Below are 15614 nucleotides of genomic sequence, written 5' to 3' on the forward strand. Positions count from 1 at the left end.
GAAGGATTGAAGTATCACCAAAGAGCTAGCTATGGACAGGAGTGCGTGGAAGCTTGCTATTCGTGTATCAGAGCCATGAGTTGGTTGCGAGATCTTATGTGTTTCACCTCTAGCCTACCCCAACTTGTTTGAGACTAAAGGCTTCGTTGTTGTTGTTGTTGTTGTGTGTGCCTGAAAAGATCAAAGAATCTGCCTCATGAGGCTAGCCTGGATGTATTGTGTTTGGTATGCATTCAGGCGGCCAGGCGACCAGGCGTGGGTAGGTATCATCCAGCAATAAAATAATCGAGCAAGGAGAGGCTCAATTAGTACCTAGGCATGAGCCATACTACCTACTCGCTACGCCTGGTCTATAAGGCCCTCCACTATGTGCTTGATGGCACATTTCTCAAAAACGAGCCACGTACAGGCAGATGTCAGTTGAACTTTTTTTAGCACCGACCACACTGTGTAGGAGATTTGGTATCAACGTCAGCTTGGACCCACACACATATAAACTAGTAATAAATGTGCCTAGATTACCCAACAATCAGGGTCTTGGGCTGTTGGTTCGTGTGAGAAAGGACAGTGGCGTACTTACTTTACTGGTTCATCCAATTTAGCACCGGAGCAAGTAGAAGCATCAATGCCCAGAGTTTTTTGCTTGGCACCGGGCTGAGCAATGTAAGGCACCAGTTCCAAATCTCAAAAAGCAAATTTAGCATCAATTTTGACCTACATAGTGGAGGGCGTAATTGTGCCTGGTGCTTCAGCAGGCTAATCACCGTACATGCCAGGCTAGTGTGTCGTTAGATACCAACCAAACATGCACCGGGGCACCGGGCTAGTCCCAGGCAGGTCCCAGGCCAAGCAAAATTTTGCCAGGTCACAAACCAAACTGCCCCCAAAACGCTCTCTCTAGCAGTTGCCCTCTTCCCCGGTCGCCGGACGACGCCTTCCCGCCGCCGCCGCCGCTGCAGCGTCACAGGTTCGTTCCCTTCCCCCGATTTCTTTGTCAGATCAAGCAACAGAGAGATAGCGTTACCTCGGGGGGCGGGGCGGGTAAATGGATGCCGACGTGTTGTTGGACGCTGTCGACGGAGCTCGATCCGCGGAGACCCGGCGCTGGACCGGGGCGGCGAGGTGCGGAGGGAACGGCGCCGCCAGGGGCAGGATGGGATCAGGGAGGGGGGGCGGGGGGCGAAACGCGGAGGGGGAGGAGCTCCGGCTCTGGGGTGCTGTGGCGGTGGCGTCTTCAGCAAGAGAGACGCTGATGTGTGTGTGTGCGCACGCGCGCGCGTGTGCTGCTGGTGCTATATGTCACACGATTTTAGCCGTGTCTGTGTGCGCTTCCGCTGCTTTGTTGTGCTACACATATAAGAATTGCTGATGCAGATGCTTATAGGTTTGCTGCATGTGAATTTTGTTCTGATCGCTGATTGAGAAAGAGAGGCCATGGTTGAGAGAGAGAGGTGTTGATGCTGACTGCTGCTTTTTCTTCTCCGGATATTGCAACCTTTGTTTGTGTTTCTGCTTCAAGAAATCGAGAGAGATTGCTCATATAATGAAAGAGAGAGATTGGGAGAAATGTATATTGTCTATTGGTTTGGAGCTGCGAGATTTTGCTTGTGCCGTTTTGATTTGTTCTCGAGAGCATCCGTGATGTTACATCCACTTTTACTCATCCTTGCACTTTGAGTTTTGAATTTTGACAGTGAAGAAAAACATTGGGGACTATGTAGTCTGAGATGCTCTCATCTTCTTTCTTTTATTTTAATTTGGTTATTTGTTTGTTTATGGCTTTCCGTTGCTCAAGTCATGGATCGATGATGTGATTATTGCTATTTTTTTAAATAATACATTTTTTGTTTAAATTCGACAAATAATACGCAGTTTGAATTATTTACAGGAATAATACACCCTCGGCCGCAGCTTAGCCGATAGGCCACTGTCGGCCGCGGCGTAGCCGATTAGCCCCTGGTCGGCCACACCGTAGCCGACTGGACCTGCTCGGCCGCAGCGAGGCCGACTGAAACTGATCGGGCACGTGCATTGCCTGGCTGGCTGCAGCTCGGGCATGTGCACTGCCTAGTTAGCTGGCCGGCTTCAACTCACGCGCAGGAACTGCCTAGCTACCCGGCCGCATGCAACGCGCGCATGCAAATGCCATCGCCAAGGCCACACCAGTGACCGGCGCATGTGTGTGCGTGCATGTTCGTGGCCGTGGCGAGTGTGCCGGCCAAGTTAGATACGTGCATGTATGGACATCCATCAGATTGCATGCACATACGAGCGTGCTGTTGCTTGGCCCAGCTGCATAGCTAGCTGTTTGTTTGACTCAGGTGTAGACCGAGTAATCAGCTAGGAGAGATGATGCCAGCCGAATAGTGTGGCCTGGCCGAAGGTTGTTAGTTGCGTAGCTGGATGGATCGTGGAGAGATTCCAGCAGTTTGTTAGCAAGCGTCTGTGGCGACTTCGTCAATTTTAAGATGATGTGCCGGCTCAGTATCTCAGAGGTGCTCATAAAGGTAGGGTGTGGGTACGGGCCTTTGTATAATTGAGTATGTGCGTGTATGTGAGCATCTGCATTTGTACTGTGTTAAAAAAAACTTATAGTCGAGCGGGAGCTACATCTCGCAGTAGTGTGCAAGATGTGGTGGGCTTGCTTGCGCAGAAACTGCGCGAAACAAAACCAGCACTGCACTGACAAAGCAGCAGTCCTAACTTGTAAAGCTTTTTGCAGCGAAAGACACGTCGTCCCTAGGAGGGGCAGCGCCGCCGACACCGACGCCGACGCGGGGTTGAGCCGCCACCGCCAGGATGCGGGGTCTGACGCGGGCGGGAAAGCGCGCCAGTGAGATGGCCTTCAACGCCGGCGGTGGAACCATCAACTGGTTCCCTGGCCACATGGCTGCCGCCTCACGCGCCATCCGCGACCGCCTCAAGCTTGCCGACCTCGTCATCGAGGTCCGCGACGCCCGCGTAAGGCCCCCCCCCCCCACCCGCTCCCCTCCCTTTGCTCATCACTATCCTGTTTTGAAAACGTCTCGCGTTGTCGACAAGGGAGGCAGGGTGGCAGGTTCCCGGTGCTCGCATGGTGTTCAATGAAATGTCTTTCTTATTACAATACCATTTTTGTTAATATGTCTTTCTTGCATTCAACTTGAACCATTATTCCGTGAAACACATTTTGAAACTGAACATAAGGTCTCACTTCTTAGCCTTAGGTTCCTACTTTGTTATTGTAAGTATATGAATGAATAATCAAGATGCTCGCCAAAGAAAATGTAGCAGCATCTACAAGTTGACGAAATATGCTTCATGCATTGCCATCATTTTAACTGCCTATTTCATGAGTGTTTGTTTGCTTCTTGTGTTTCTATTCCTCTCAGGATTACTTTCTTGCAACTGATGAAACTTATGATCAGATTCCGTTATCCTCAGCAAACGAAGACCTTCAGCCGGTGCTTGCAGCTAAGAGGCGTATCCTTGCTCTAAACAAGAAAGATCTAGCGAATCCCAATATAATGAATGTAAGCATCTATATCTAGTTTGGTCAGCCTCCTCAGGCTGGAAGCACCATCTCTTGTTGAAACATTCATCTGGTTCTTACTGAGATTTAATCCTGTTATCAGACACAATGAGATTTGGTGCTGATGCTGATACTCACAAGATCATGTTTACACCAATATGCAGATGTGGGTTGATCATTTTCAATCATGTAAGCAAGATTGCATCTCATTAAATGCACATAGCAGCAACTCTATTAATCAGGTTAGCTAACTGTTACTGCCATGTTTATCCATTTTTCTTTGTGTAAACCTCACAGGATATCTTCTGTATTATACTGAAAGCATCAATCAGATGTTAAGCTCTGAAACTTTTTGCAACTTTGATAGCGGGTTTCATTTACCTGATTAGTAATTGTAATTTGTAGGGATAACTGGCCGCTAGACGCCTAGACCACTTGCTGAAATTCTATATTCTGTGCTGGTAAAGGTCATTCACTAACAGAACCTTCCACTACTAAGGAGTCGGAATCTACTAGAATTCTAAACTTAACCTACTAGGACATGAGCTGGCTTAACTTAATAGGACACATGATAACTGAACATTCATAGTAACTCCCCGATCAATAGGAATATCACTTGAACTAGGCTTGTACTAGGATTCAGACTTATGGAACTGTGTCTTGTATGTTATTAACTGGATTCTTGATATCTTTATCGTTTCATTTGACTCAACCTCCGTTAGGCTCTGCGAGTATTTTAAGTTTTTAACCATGCTGGATTTTCAATTTCGCCTTGCGTAGATGATGATTTTCTATCATTTTTAGTCCTTAGTGTAGGTTTAACACATCTAATGTTTGTTTCTGTAATTAATAGCTGCTTGGGCTTGTGGAGTTGAAACTAAGGGAAGCAATCTTGAAAGAGCCCACACTTCTTGTTATGGTAGTTGGAGTCCCCAATGTTGGAAAGTCTGCACTCATTAATTCCATTCATAGAATTGCCAATTCTAGATTTCCAGGTATGACTATCATAACAGAAACTAGTGTAAAGCCCACGCTTTGCTGCAGGTATTATCAGATTGTTTTAGTGAGTTTATTTTGAAATATTTGTATATAAATTTTGCATTTTAAGCATAGAGTTGCAAAGCTCAAATGTTGTTGATGCGCATAACCAAATTGAAATGTTAAACTTTGGTACATTAGTTTTCTGGCACGGTTAAGGCAGTTTCAATGGTAGCATCTTTTGGGAAGTTACAAAGTGAATTTTTATAATGTGTTAATCTAAAAAATATTATGTTTCTTTTCATTCTTTTTCTAATATGTTTTTCCGTGAAGAAAGATCATTTCACCAAGGGACGTGTCTTTTCCACAAAGAGGTGTCTTTTCACCAACTGACATGTCTTTTCATGAAGAGACATCTTTTCACCAAGGGTCATGTCTTTTAACAAAGAGATACCGTTTCATCAAGGGATGTGTTATTTAACTAAAAGACAAGACTGTTTGTAGGTCTTTACTGTGAACTTGTGAGGATTTAATGGACTTGATTGATCCTCGATAGTATAATCCAAGGACTTGTCTTTTTAGGGTGATGTGGCTTAACGTGGGTGTTGCATTAGGAGTCAGTTTTACAATAAAGAGGGATATTGTTTATTTCCTTGGTTATCCATGTTTGTTGCACTATTCCCAGTGAACGATAAGATCAAGCGGGCTACAGTTGGACCTCTGCCTGGAGTTACACAAGACATTGCAGGATATAAGGTGAGCCTCTAAGGTCAATGACACAACTGAACTTGTTAATTTCTTTTTTCCTGATGCTCATTATCACTGCAGTAGATACCAGGAAAAACAACAGATATCACATGTTAACCTGACTGCTCAGTCAGTTACATTATGCACGTGAATGACTGCCCAGTTGAGTCATATCTGAGTATTCAATGCAAATAGGCACACAAATCCATGGATATGGACTAACTGCTGGAAGTGTGGAATCTGTTTCCCTCTTCTTCCTACTAAAATTACAAACTATGTTTTAACTTCAAGTTTTTAATAATAGTTAGTTTATATATATTGGCAAGTCTTACTTTGTAATTCCATCTGGCAACTAAATTAGCTACCTATGTGCCTTGAAGCTCACAAATAGAATCTTATTCACGGCACATATGCACAATTTTAGCTAAGATTTGGGTAGAGCATAAGAACAAAGACACATGACAAAATAGATGCCAGGAATTGCCTTTCTTCACTTCTTTGATCTCAATCCTCTTCGTTCTATGTACATTTTAAACATATCCATACGATGGGCAACTTGGGCATGCAACCCAAAACCTAGTACAATTCATTTAGGGCATGTTTAGTTGACTTCCATGCTATACCTCACTTTGTGTTAGAAGTGTGGCAAGCCACAGTTTTTGTGGCAGCAAAATTGGTAGCACACTTGTGGCAAAAGCTGGCTAGCAAATGACTATGAGAAGTGGCTGCAACCAAACAGTTGCCTAACTTGTCTGCCTAGCATTTGGCAAAGTGTGGTTACAAACCAAACATGCCCTTGGCCCATGCCAGCCCAGTATATGCCATATGTGGCCCTGTCATCGCGCTTGGCTCGTACTTATTTCATTAATTAAACCCTGACTCCATTCTCTTTCATGAAAACAATCAGCTCAGTACTTTTCAACTGTCCACACATGAACTGCTGTGACAGTGAGCCTTTATTCAAGTGAGTGCATTTGTAGAAGTACGGCCATTTCTAGGACAGTGCCCTGTTGTTTGGTCTCTTCTGTTATGATTAATTAAGTACATTTAACAATAAGATGTTTTTTGGATAGATTGCAAGCCAGCTGAGCATTTACGTGCTTGATACACCAGGTGTTCTAGTGCCAAGCATTCCAGACATGGAAACAGGTCTAAAGCTTGCTCTGACAGGTTAGATTCTTATTCTGTGCTGTTCTTTTCTCTGTGCCAACAATTATCTGAAAAGCAAGATTATTGGGATGCCTTACTCGTAATGATCATCATGTTTACTAGCTTTACTTCCTCTGATATTGGAATTTTCAATACTTGTACTGCCACATTGCAATATTGTACTTTTCTGTTTATGTGCAGGAGCTGTCAAAGATTTGGTGGTTGGAGAGGAGCGTATAGCCAAATATTTATTATCTCTTCTTAATATTAGAAAAACTCCTCTACACTGGGGACGATTGCTTCACAGAAGAGAAGAATTTGATGAAGAGCCAGATGACAATTGTGAAAAAGGGTCTAGTGGTTCACTGCGGAGGAGGCGGCATTTTAACAATTCTGATGCCTTGTATGTTCAGGTACTGGCTCTTATCAGAAAATGCACTGCATGAGCCAATTATTGGTCATGTCTCTCCAAACCCATATTGTAACACCCACGATGCGGCTATATCTCCCACGTGTCGAGGCACGACTTAGAGGCATAACCGCATTGTGGTTTTGTCGCAAGAAGGGTCATCTTCACACAATCCCATGTAATGAACAAGAAAGGGATAAATAGAGTTGGCTTACAATCGCCACTTCACACAAAGATCATATAATTCATGCATCATTAATAGTACAAACATAGTCCGACTACGGACAAATCCAAATGAAAAGAAGATAACCCCAAATGCTAGATCCCCAATCGTCCCAACTGGGCACCACTACTGATCATCCAGAAAAGAAACATAGTAACGACCAAGATCCTCATCGAACTCCCAACTGAGCTTGGTTGCATCACCTGCACTGGTATCATCGGCACCTGCAACTGTTTGGTAGTATCTTGTGAGTCACGAGGACTCGACAATCTCAAAACCCGCGAGATCAAGACTATTTAAGCTTATGGGTAGGATATGGTAATGAGGTGGAGTTGCAACAATTGATAAGCAAAATATGGTGGCTAACAGGCGAGTACAAGAGTAGGAAGAGAAACTATGCAACGGTCGTCATCTAGAAGTGATCAAGAAGTGATCCTGAAGACTACTTACGTCCAAACATAACCCAAACCGTGTTCACTTCTCGGACTCCGCCGAAAAGAGACCATCACGGCTACACACGCGGTTGATGCATTTTAATAAGTCAAGTGTCAAGTTCTCTACAATCGGATGTTAACAAATTCCCATCTGCCACATAACCGTGGGCACGGCTCTCAAAAGTTTATACCCTGCAGGGGTGTCCCATCTTAGCCCATTATAAGCTCTCACGATCAGCGAAGGATATTCCTTCTCCCGGAAAGACCCGATCAGCCTTGGAATCCCGATTACAAGACATTTCGGCAATGGTAAAACAAGACCAGCAAGACCGCTCGAATGTGCCGACAAATCCCGATAGGAGCTGCACATATCTCGTTCTCAGGGCACACCGGATGAGACATCCTACGAGTAAAACCAACCCTCAAGTTTTCCCGAGGTGGCCCCGCAGTCTACTCGGTTCAGACCAACACTTAGAGAAGCACTGGCCGGGGGGGGGGGGGGGGGGGGGTTAAAATAAAGATGACCCTCGGGCTCGCGAAAACCCAAGGGGAAGTTAGTAGGTTGTTAGGCAAATGTAAAACCAAGGTTGGGCCTTGCTGGAGGAGTTTTATTCAAAGCGAATTATCAAGGGGTTCCCATAAACCCGACTGCGTAAGGAACGCAAAATCAAGGAACATAACACCGGTATGACGGAAACTAAGGCGACAAGAGTGGAACAAAACACCAGGCATAAGGCCGAGCCTTCCACCCTTTACCAAGTATATAGATGCATTAATTAAATAAGAGATAAGAGATATTGTGATATCCCAAAATAATCCTGTTCCAACATGGAGCAATCTTCAACTTCACCTGCAACTAACAACGCTATAAGAGGGGCTGAGCAAAAGCGGTAACATAGCCAAACAATGGTTTGCTAGGAAGGGTGAAAAAGGTTAGAGGCTGGCATGGCAATATGGGAGGCATGGTAAAGCAAGTGATAGGTAGCGCAACATAGCGATAGAACGAAGCAACTAGCAAACAAAGATAGAAGTGATATCGAGGGTAATGGTCATCTTGCCTGAAATCCCGCTAGGAAGAAGACCGAATCCATGAAGAAGACAAACGGACGTAGTCGAACGAATCCTCACAACTCCGGAACGAAACCGAAGCTAACGAGAGAAGCAAACCGGAAAGAAGCAAACAACATGGTAAACAACCATCACATAAACATGGCACGATGCACAACCAAGTATGATGCATGTCCGGTTTAATGAGGCATGGCATGGCAAAGTGCACAAACAATACTACAAATTAAGTGGAGCTAAACACCACATTCATTTATTTAGTTCGCTCTCGTTTATGTACCCAACAACATTAAATGTTATTAAACGTGGCAAGGGGTGAAGCATAAGTAAAATAACTATTTAGGCAAGTTTAAATGAGGCCGGAAACAACAAACAACAATTCTGGAAAATCCCCATATGTCATTTAGCAATTTGATGCAAACAACAATTTTAAACATTTTAAATGTTGTTATCATGATGCGGATGACATATACAAGTTTTATGCAATTTTTATGAAAATGTTGACATAAGCATGTTATGAAGCATTTGGTCGCCATGACGGAATGAAAGGGGTGCCATGGCGGCGATAGCGGAAATGATGCCAAGGCATTGTTCCGATTCCGACAACTCATTGAGATACCGGTGCAAAAGAGCAAGTGTGCGGATGTGCGAAACATGCAAAAGATGGTGGGGTGATCCCGGTTACCGGGTTCCTACGGGTTGACGGCATGGCAAACGAGGAGGAACGTGCAAGGATCAATTCGGACATGGTGCAAACACGTGCATCTCATACAACACACACATTCGTTCTCGGAAGGTCGTCTCGGCGTTATACCTTCGAAGCGTGTGTTCGGGATGGATCAAGTTCGGAGCGGTGTAGTGGTACTCGTTCGTAGTGGAAGTAGTAGTTCACGTTTCGTAGATGTTCGGGGTCACGGCGAGGAACTTGACGTCCACGGAGTCTTCGAGGGGCGACGGTAGTGGTACACGCGTTGTCGGGGTACTTGTCGGTCCGGTCTTGGCGACGGTAGTTGTACACGGGTCGTAGACGTTCTCGGGCCGGTCGTAGTGGAACTTGGCGCATCATCGTGTGTAATCGTACACGTTTCGTAGGTGTTCATGTCGTCGTAGCCGTTCGGGTCTTGGAGTGATGGTAGTCAAACTTGGTGGCCTTGACGAACCGAAGTGGTAGTAGGCGAGATACACAGCCACGGTAGTCTCCAGAGTTGGAGTTTCGTGTCCAGAACTTTGACGGGTGCAGGAGATCTCGGGGAGGAAGGGGCTCGGTTCATGCCAAGGTCGCGGAGGGGCCGGCCATGGCGTTGGGCAGGGGTTCCCGAGGTGGTGAAGGTGGCCCACGGCGAGGTGCAGCAGGACGGAGCTCGACAGAGCAAGGGCTGAGCGGCGCTTGGTGGCAGGGCCCTCGAACAGAGGGGTCGACGAGGTGGAGCTCGCGGCAGGAGAGAGCAGGGCACGAAGGAGGCAAGATGCCGCGGTGCGGCTCGTCAACGGGGCGACGCGAGGCAGCGGCCTCCTGGCGGTCGCCGACAGCGGTGGGGCGCGGAGGTGGAGAGGCGGGGACGAGGCGGCGCGGTCATGGGGACGAGCGCGCGATGGAGGCGGGGCGCAGCAACGGTGAGGCAGCGGAGGCACTGGTCGCAGAGGTCGGGACAACGCTTGGGGCTCGGGGTAGCGCGCGGCGGGCAGAGCAACTCTGGCAGTGGAGCTCGGGCTGCAGGAGGCGAACGGCGGAGGTGCAGGAGAGGTCCGACAGAGGTCTGGTGGTGCGGCGCAAGGAAGGAGAGGCCGGCGCGGTGCGGTTGGCCTGCTGGGCAGCGGAGGTCGCGGGCTTGCGGGAGCTCGAGGAGCTCCTCTCCTCGGGCACTCGGGCAACAGGGATTTGGCAAGGAGGCGCGGTCGTGGCCTGGTGCTGCAGAGGGAGGCGCGCAGGAGGCTGAGAGGGGGTCGGGCGCAAGGTAGTGGCGCTGCGGGATCGAGAGTGAGAGAGTGAGATGGGGATCGGGACGAATGAGGGAGATGGTGGCGCTGGAGGAAGGGATCAAGGGAAAGAGAGGGGGTCGATCGGCCTAGGGTTAAGAAGCTGGTGAGGGCGGCTGGGCCTTGGGCCAAATTGGGCTGGTTGCTGGGCTCCCTCTCTCCTTACTTCTCTTCTCTTACAGAAAAAAAAGGAAGGAGAAAAAGAGAGAAGAGCAAAGGTTAGGGAAATAATTGGGCATAGGGTTTGGAGAAGATTGGAAAGGAAATTATGAAAGGCATATAATTTAAACTGCAAGTGTGTTTGAGGGTGGTTCCAAACTAATGGAATATTTCAATATAGCTCCCTAAAATATCGAGAGGATATGTTATAAAGAGAAATCAACATCTGAATTCCCTCGATTTAAATGGACCGAAGATCCATGCAATTTATTAAGCTGATTTTCAAAAAGGGTGCAAGATGACATGATGCAATGCACATGATGCAAAGATGAATGCAACGAACAAAACAAACCACACGACGAAACTCAGAGTTGCTGGAAGTCTTCTGGAGCGTCGGTCTCGGGGCGTCACACATATCCAGGTGCTATCGTGCAAACTTTTCTTGTGTGCCATCAGCTGACATTAGGATGTATTAGATATATGAGGGTTTGAGGATCACATGGATTATCATTTTGAAAATAACAATAACTCTGTAAGGATATTTATAATCAGTGGGATCCTACCACCTGAAGTCTTTCAAATCAGATGCACTGGAATAGCATGAAATGGTTATGGTTCACATGTGATGTGAGCTTGCATTATTTGTTGCTTCTAGTCATGGTTTCGGTTTTTTTTTTCATAAGATGGTACCCTCTTTGTTAATTTCTCTGTTGGACTGTGTGCTCCTGCTCTTAGCTCCTGGAGCTACCCGAAGTAATTGTGAAGTGCTGGTGATTGATATCGCTAACCTGCTAGGTATACATTTATCTTCATTTTGTATTCATGATATATCAAAGTCACAATCTTCAATTCACTGCTAGCTGGGGCTAGCATTAGGCAAAGTTGGGTCATTAACAAAAATTACACATCCATCTAGTTTTTTCTTAGTTTATTTTCTGTCATACTCTGTTTTGAACTCTGCAAATTAAACAATCAGCTTGGAGGTTTGCTCAGAGTGTGTGTAGCAAAGTTGGATTTCAGCCAACTTTGTGTGGCTTTGCTGGCAACAAGTTCAATAGTGAATTTATTCACAAAATAAATTCTTTGCCATAGAATTCTTTTCTAAAACTATACATTAATGCTAGACTGTTGACATTTTATGTACCACAATTCATTGCTTCGGTCATTTGACACTGCTGTATCCTGGCCTAGTGTCTTGCAAAATTGTTCGGAGTAATGAGAACTTTGCTGTGCAAACTAGTATAGTACCATGGCAGAGGTTGATAATTTTTAAGCCGCAATCTTTGATTCATTGCAGATTAAACTATCAGCGTATTTTGGCATATTTTGTGGCTATGCTAGCTAGAAGATCCGGAATCCACGGATTCTCCAAATCTTTGGAATTACATGGTTCCAGCTCTTAGCTGGAAAAAACAGATCTCGTCTCACCACCCATGTAGCTCCCCCCCCCCCCCCCCCCCGCGGCAGTGGCGGCGGGCTAGCAGCGAAGAAAAAGCAGTGGCACTCCCAGCGAGAAGGCGGTTAGCACCGTAGGGTGAGCAGCGAAGCAAAAATCAGCGGCGTCGGCTCTCAGGGAAGAGAAGCAGGGTAGCGTGGAGGCGGATCAATTCGTGGCCGGCGCTCCTCAATGGCGTTGCGATTCCTGGGTGCCGCTCCTCAGCTGCAGCTGCTTGTGGCAGATCAATTCCTTGGCTGCTTGAAGCGTCAGCGGCCAGGCAGGAGCGGAGTAGCGGTGAACCTTGGCGGAGCAGCAACAGAACCTGGGAAAGAAGCAGCTAGCAGGAAGAGGAGCAGCAGCAGCAGCAGAGAGTGGGAGCGACTAGCAGAGAGAGGAGCGCCAGCAGCATCGGCTAGCAGGGAAGGCAAGCAGCGACTTCATCGCTTGATTTGCTCTAGTGCTACTAGCTACAACATCAGCTAGCAAGTTTCTTCGTTTTCTTTCATTTTCCCCTCACTTTATCACGCCCCATAAGATCAATCCTCGTTTTCCTGCATTCTCATAGCTGCTCTATCAGAGTTAGAATTCTGAGTATTGAAGGAAAAGAAAAGGCTACTCCACACTGTCCATGGTGTGGTTTATATAGTAATAAATTATACGCACGTAAAACAAGGCATCAGTATGTGAGTTTTCCAACAAAAAGCCAGTCTTTTGCAATTTTGCTTGGTGTGTATGCTGGTTGGTGCATTGAGAGGTAATCTTACCCTTTTCTACCCAGAGGTGAGCTGAACCAAACACTGAAATGTAACCATTCCATTCCACATAATGCCCACAACCAAACACAGGAACGGAACCAAACTACTCCATGAAATGGAACCATGGCATTCCGTTCCACTTCGTTCTCCAACCAAGCACACCCATAATGGAGAATTTATTCGTGGATAAGAATTTATTCGCCATGGATATCTTTCTCTTATGGGACCATGAGTCATCTTCTGTTTGCATGTTTTATGTTGGTATACAGTATGCTAAACTATCAACTTTCTAGGTGCCACACATAGCTTCAGGCTTGTTTTCACTCCAGTACTATTCTTGCCCAGTGTCTTGCAAAATTGTAAGGAATAATGCCAATAGATGCTAATTTGTACTCCCTCCGTAAAGAAATATAAGAGCGTCTAGATCACTATATTTCCTGATCTCATTTAGGGCCATGGCATAGTGTCTTGCAGAAGTTTAAAATATGGTCTTATTGATTTCGTGTGCTCATAACATAGTTTTGGTGGAGTGTGCTGCATCTTTCACGCGTAAAACCCGCCATATCAGTTAGTGATCTCTCTATCTATCCTATGACAACAGTTATCATGCAATGCTGTAGTGCATTGCGCTGATGTGTAACTATAGTTCCTTTGTTGTGTACACTTGCATTTCCACCTCAGCATACAAGAACTGCAAAAGGCCCATGTCCAGGTAGAGTCCTGCGGCACACCTTGTGCTAATTGAACTTCCACCATGTGAATATGTCTAACTGCCATATCTTATTAATTATTCTAATTAAATATAATTGAACTATAACATAGTACATTTTTTTTGACTTGCCAATTATTGTCATGTATTTTGTTTTGCTCAATCCTTTGTGTTCCCACTTGTTTGCTTCATCATTTCGTTTTGCGTGCCAGAGTTGGTTTCCTATGTTTTAACTTGTTTTTGTGACTCTTCTACACTTGAAGATAGAACAGGATAATAAACTTACACGGAACTTCTTACTATCATCTTTCTGTCCAATCAAAAGCTGCTTGTTGTTCATTGTTATTATGCATACTATTCGTGCGGTGCAAATTGCACATTTACCCTTATTGTGCCCATGGTACTGTGGTAATCAATGGTTTCCTCCAAGTCATCTATTTCCTATAGGAGTTAATCCTCATCCTCCTGTTACAGGACTTGGTGATAGAGGTCCAGAGAACGCTGTGCAGTACAGCCATGGAATTCACAGGCAACCTCGATGAAGATAACGAGCTGGAAAGTCTAATTGACTCACAGCTTGTTGCCCTTCGAAAGGTGTTCAGAATACCCCACAAACCGCTTGATGAATCACATGGCCCGGCATCCAAGAAGTTATTGACTCTTTTCAGATCAGGGAAACTCGGCCCGTTCATCCTCGACGACCTTCCTGACCAGCACTGAAGGGGAAGATTCACTTGCCTTTGAATGCCAGATGATTGCAACCTTCCAGGAATAGCTTTGTTGTGAAGTAATGCAATGTGTCACAATGTTCAGTACTACTCATAGATAACTAGAAGCAGACGTGTGCCTTGCTGTGCAGATTCCCTTGTAAGGTTTTTCCGCTTGCCGCATATTTTGTGGTTGCCTATGTGGACTGGCTGCTGTTTCTTGTTTTCCCTATGTTCTTTCGTCCCCTTTCTCCCGAGATTTCGGTGGAAGTGGTTGTGCAAGGTCTTTAGGAAACTTACACATAGGGGAACCGATTTTGCATCATCAGCTGGTGGGTTCCTTGGACCGTCGGTGGGGCACCAATACGAACAAACCGTAGGCAGCAAGAATGATGCAGTAACAGATTCTCTAAATTTTTTCAATGCATGAGGTAAATCAACCTATTTCCTGTATATATGTAACGAGAAGTCTGCAAGTAGTAACCCTTTATGATTGATTAGAGTAGCCATGGTAAGCTGAAAAAGGTTTTGGATCTCCTGAAGCTGTGAATTTCACTCTCATGATGCAAGCTAGAAAGGTTTTGGATCTCTTGAATATGAGACTGAAAAACTAAGCAAACTAGCCTAAATTACTGCTATACACGCCGTGCACGGAGTCTGGAGACCCCCTTCCACCGACAACTGCAGGTCGTTATCGGAGGAGAGCCGTTGCAGATGATACCAGCAAAATGGGGGTGAATAGTGGCGCGGCGGTTTGGCCACTCCCTCTCTTGCGTTTTTTTGTGTGGTTTCTGACATCGTGTCATCTTTTCTGTTTTTATGGAAACATGTTTATGCTTTGTCATCTTACTTATATATTTTGAGACCACGCTTACTACTTTTATTTATGCTACTTCCTCCGTCCAGTTTATGATCCCCCCCCCCTCCCCTTCAGTTTTGAGCCTAACATTGGCCCAAAATTAGAGTTATAAATTAGGTGTTATATGTCACAAAAAGTATATCATCAAATCCGCAACACAAACCACAAGAAGATGCATGGAATAAAAGGGAACTATTAGCCAGGACTTAAAATATATTTAGGATGACGATAACTGCCACACGTGTGGGCGTTAAGGGATCTGGCCACACGTTTTGTGTGGTGTCTAAGAGGACCAGCCCAAAACAACTAGCGTCCACATGCTTTTTTTTCCTTGCGGTCCTCTTACATGCCTACGTGTGGGCAAAATGGATAACTGCCACACGACCTCTCTCAGCCACCTACCTCACAGTCCCGCACGCCCCACGTGACAGTCAGCACGCGTCCTCGCAGTTGCCATGATTCGGACCCTCTTCAGTGCGTTTAACCGCAGTTGC

At 45.8% G+C, this 15614-nt stretch overlaps 1 protein-coding gene and 1 pseudogene across 14 annotated transcripts; both read left to right on the forward strand.

Moving 5' to 3' along the window:
* The first annotated feature begins 745 nt into the window (after window positions 1-745).
* Window positions 746-14493, forward strand: LOC123045635 (short integuments 2, mitochondrial). 14 transcript variants are annotated; one of them, XM_044468766.1, is made up of 10 exons: window positions 746-967; window positions 2723-2961; window positions 3372-3512; window positions 3676-3753; window positions 4365-4506; window positions 5175-5245; window positions 6310-6406; window positions 6587-6798; window positions 11388-11447; window positions 14029-14271. In XM_044468766.1, the coding sequence occupies exons 2-9, from the start codon at window positions 2800-2802 to the stop codon at window positions 11424-11426; spliced, it is 942 nt and encodes a 313-aa protein (XP_044324701.1). In that variant the 5' UTR covers window positions 746-967; window positions 2723-2799; the 3' UTR covers window positions 11427-11447; window positions 14029-14271. The 14 variants fall into 14 exon arrangements, with proteins under 14 accessions (XP_044324701.1, XP_044324711.1, XP_044324697.1 ...); XM_044468776.1 differs by having other exon boundaries at window positions 3408-3512; XM_044468763.1 differs by lacking the exon at window positions 11388-11447 and adding an exon at window positions 1889-2507 and having other exon boundaries at window positions 812-967; window positions 14029-14493.
* Window positions 1630-1733, forward strand: LOC123047898 (uncharacterized; annotated as a pseudogene).
* Window positions 14494-15614: the final 1121 nt, after the last annotated feature.

The sequence above is a fragment of the Triticum aestivum genome, chromosome 2B (genome assembly GCF_018294505.1).
Source record: "Triticum aestivum cultivar Chinese Spring chromosome 2B, IWGSC CS RefSeq v2.1, whole genome shotgun sequence".
Taxonomy (NCBI): Eukaryota; Viridiplantae; Streptophyta; class Magnoliopsida; order Poales; family Poaceae; genus Triticum; species Triticum aestivum.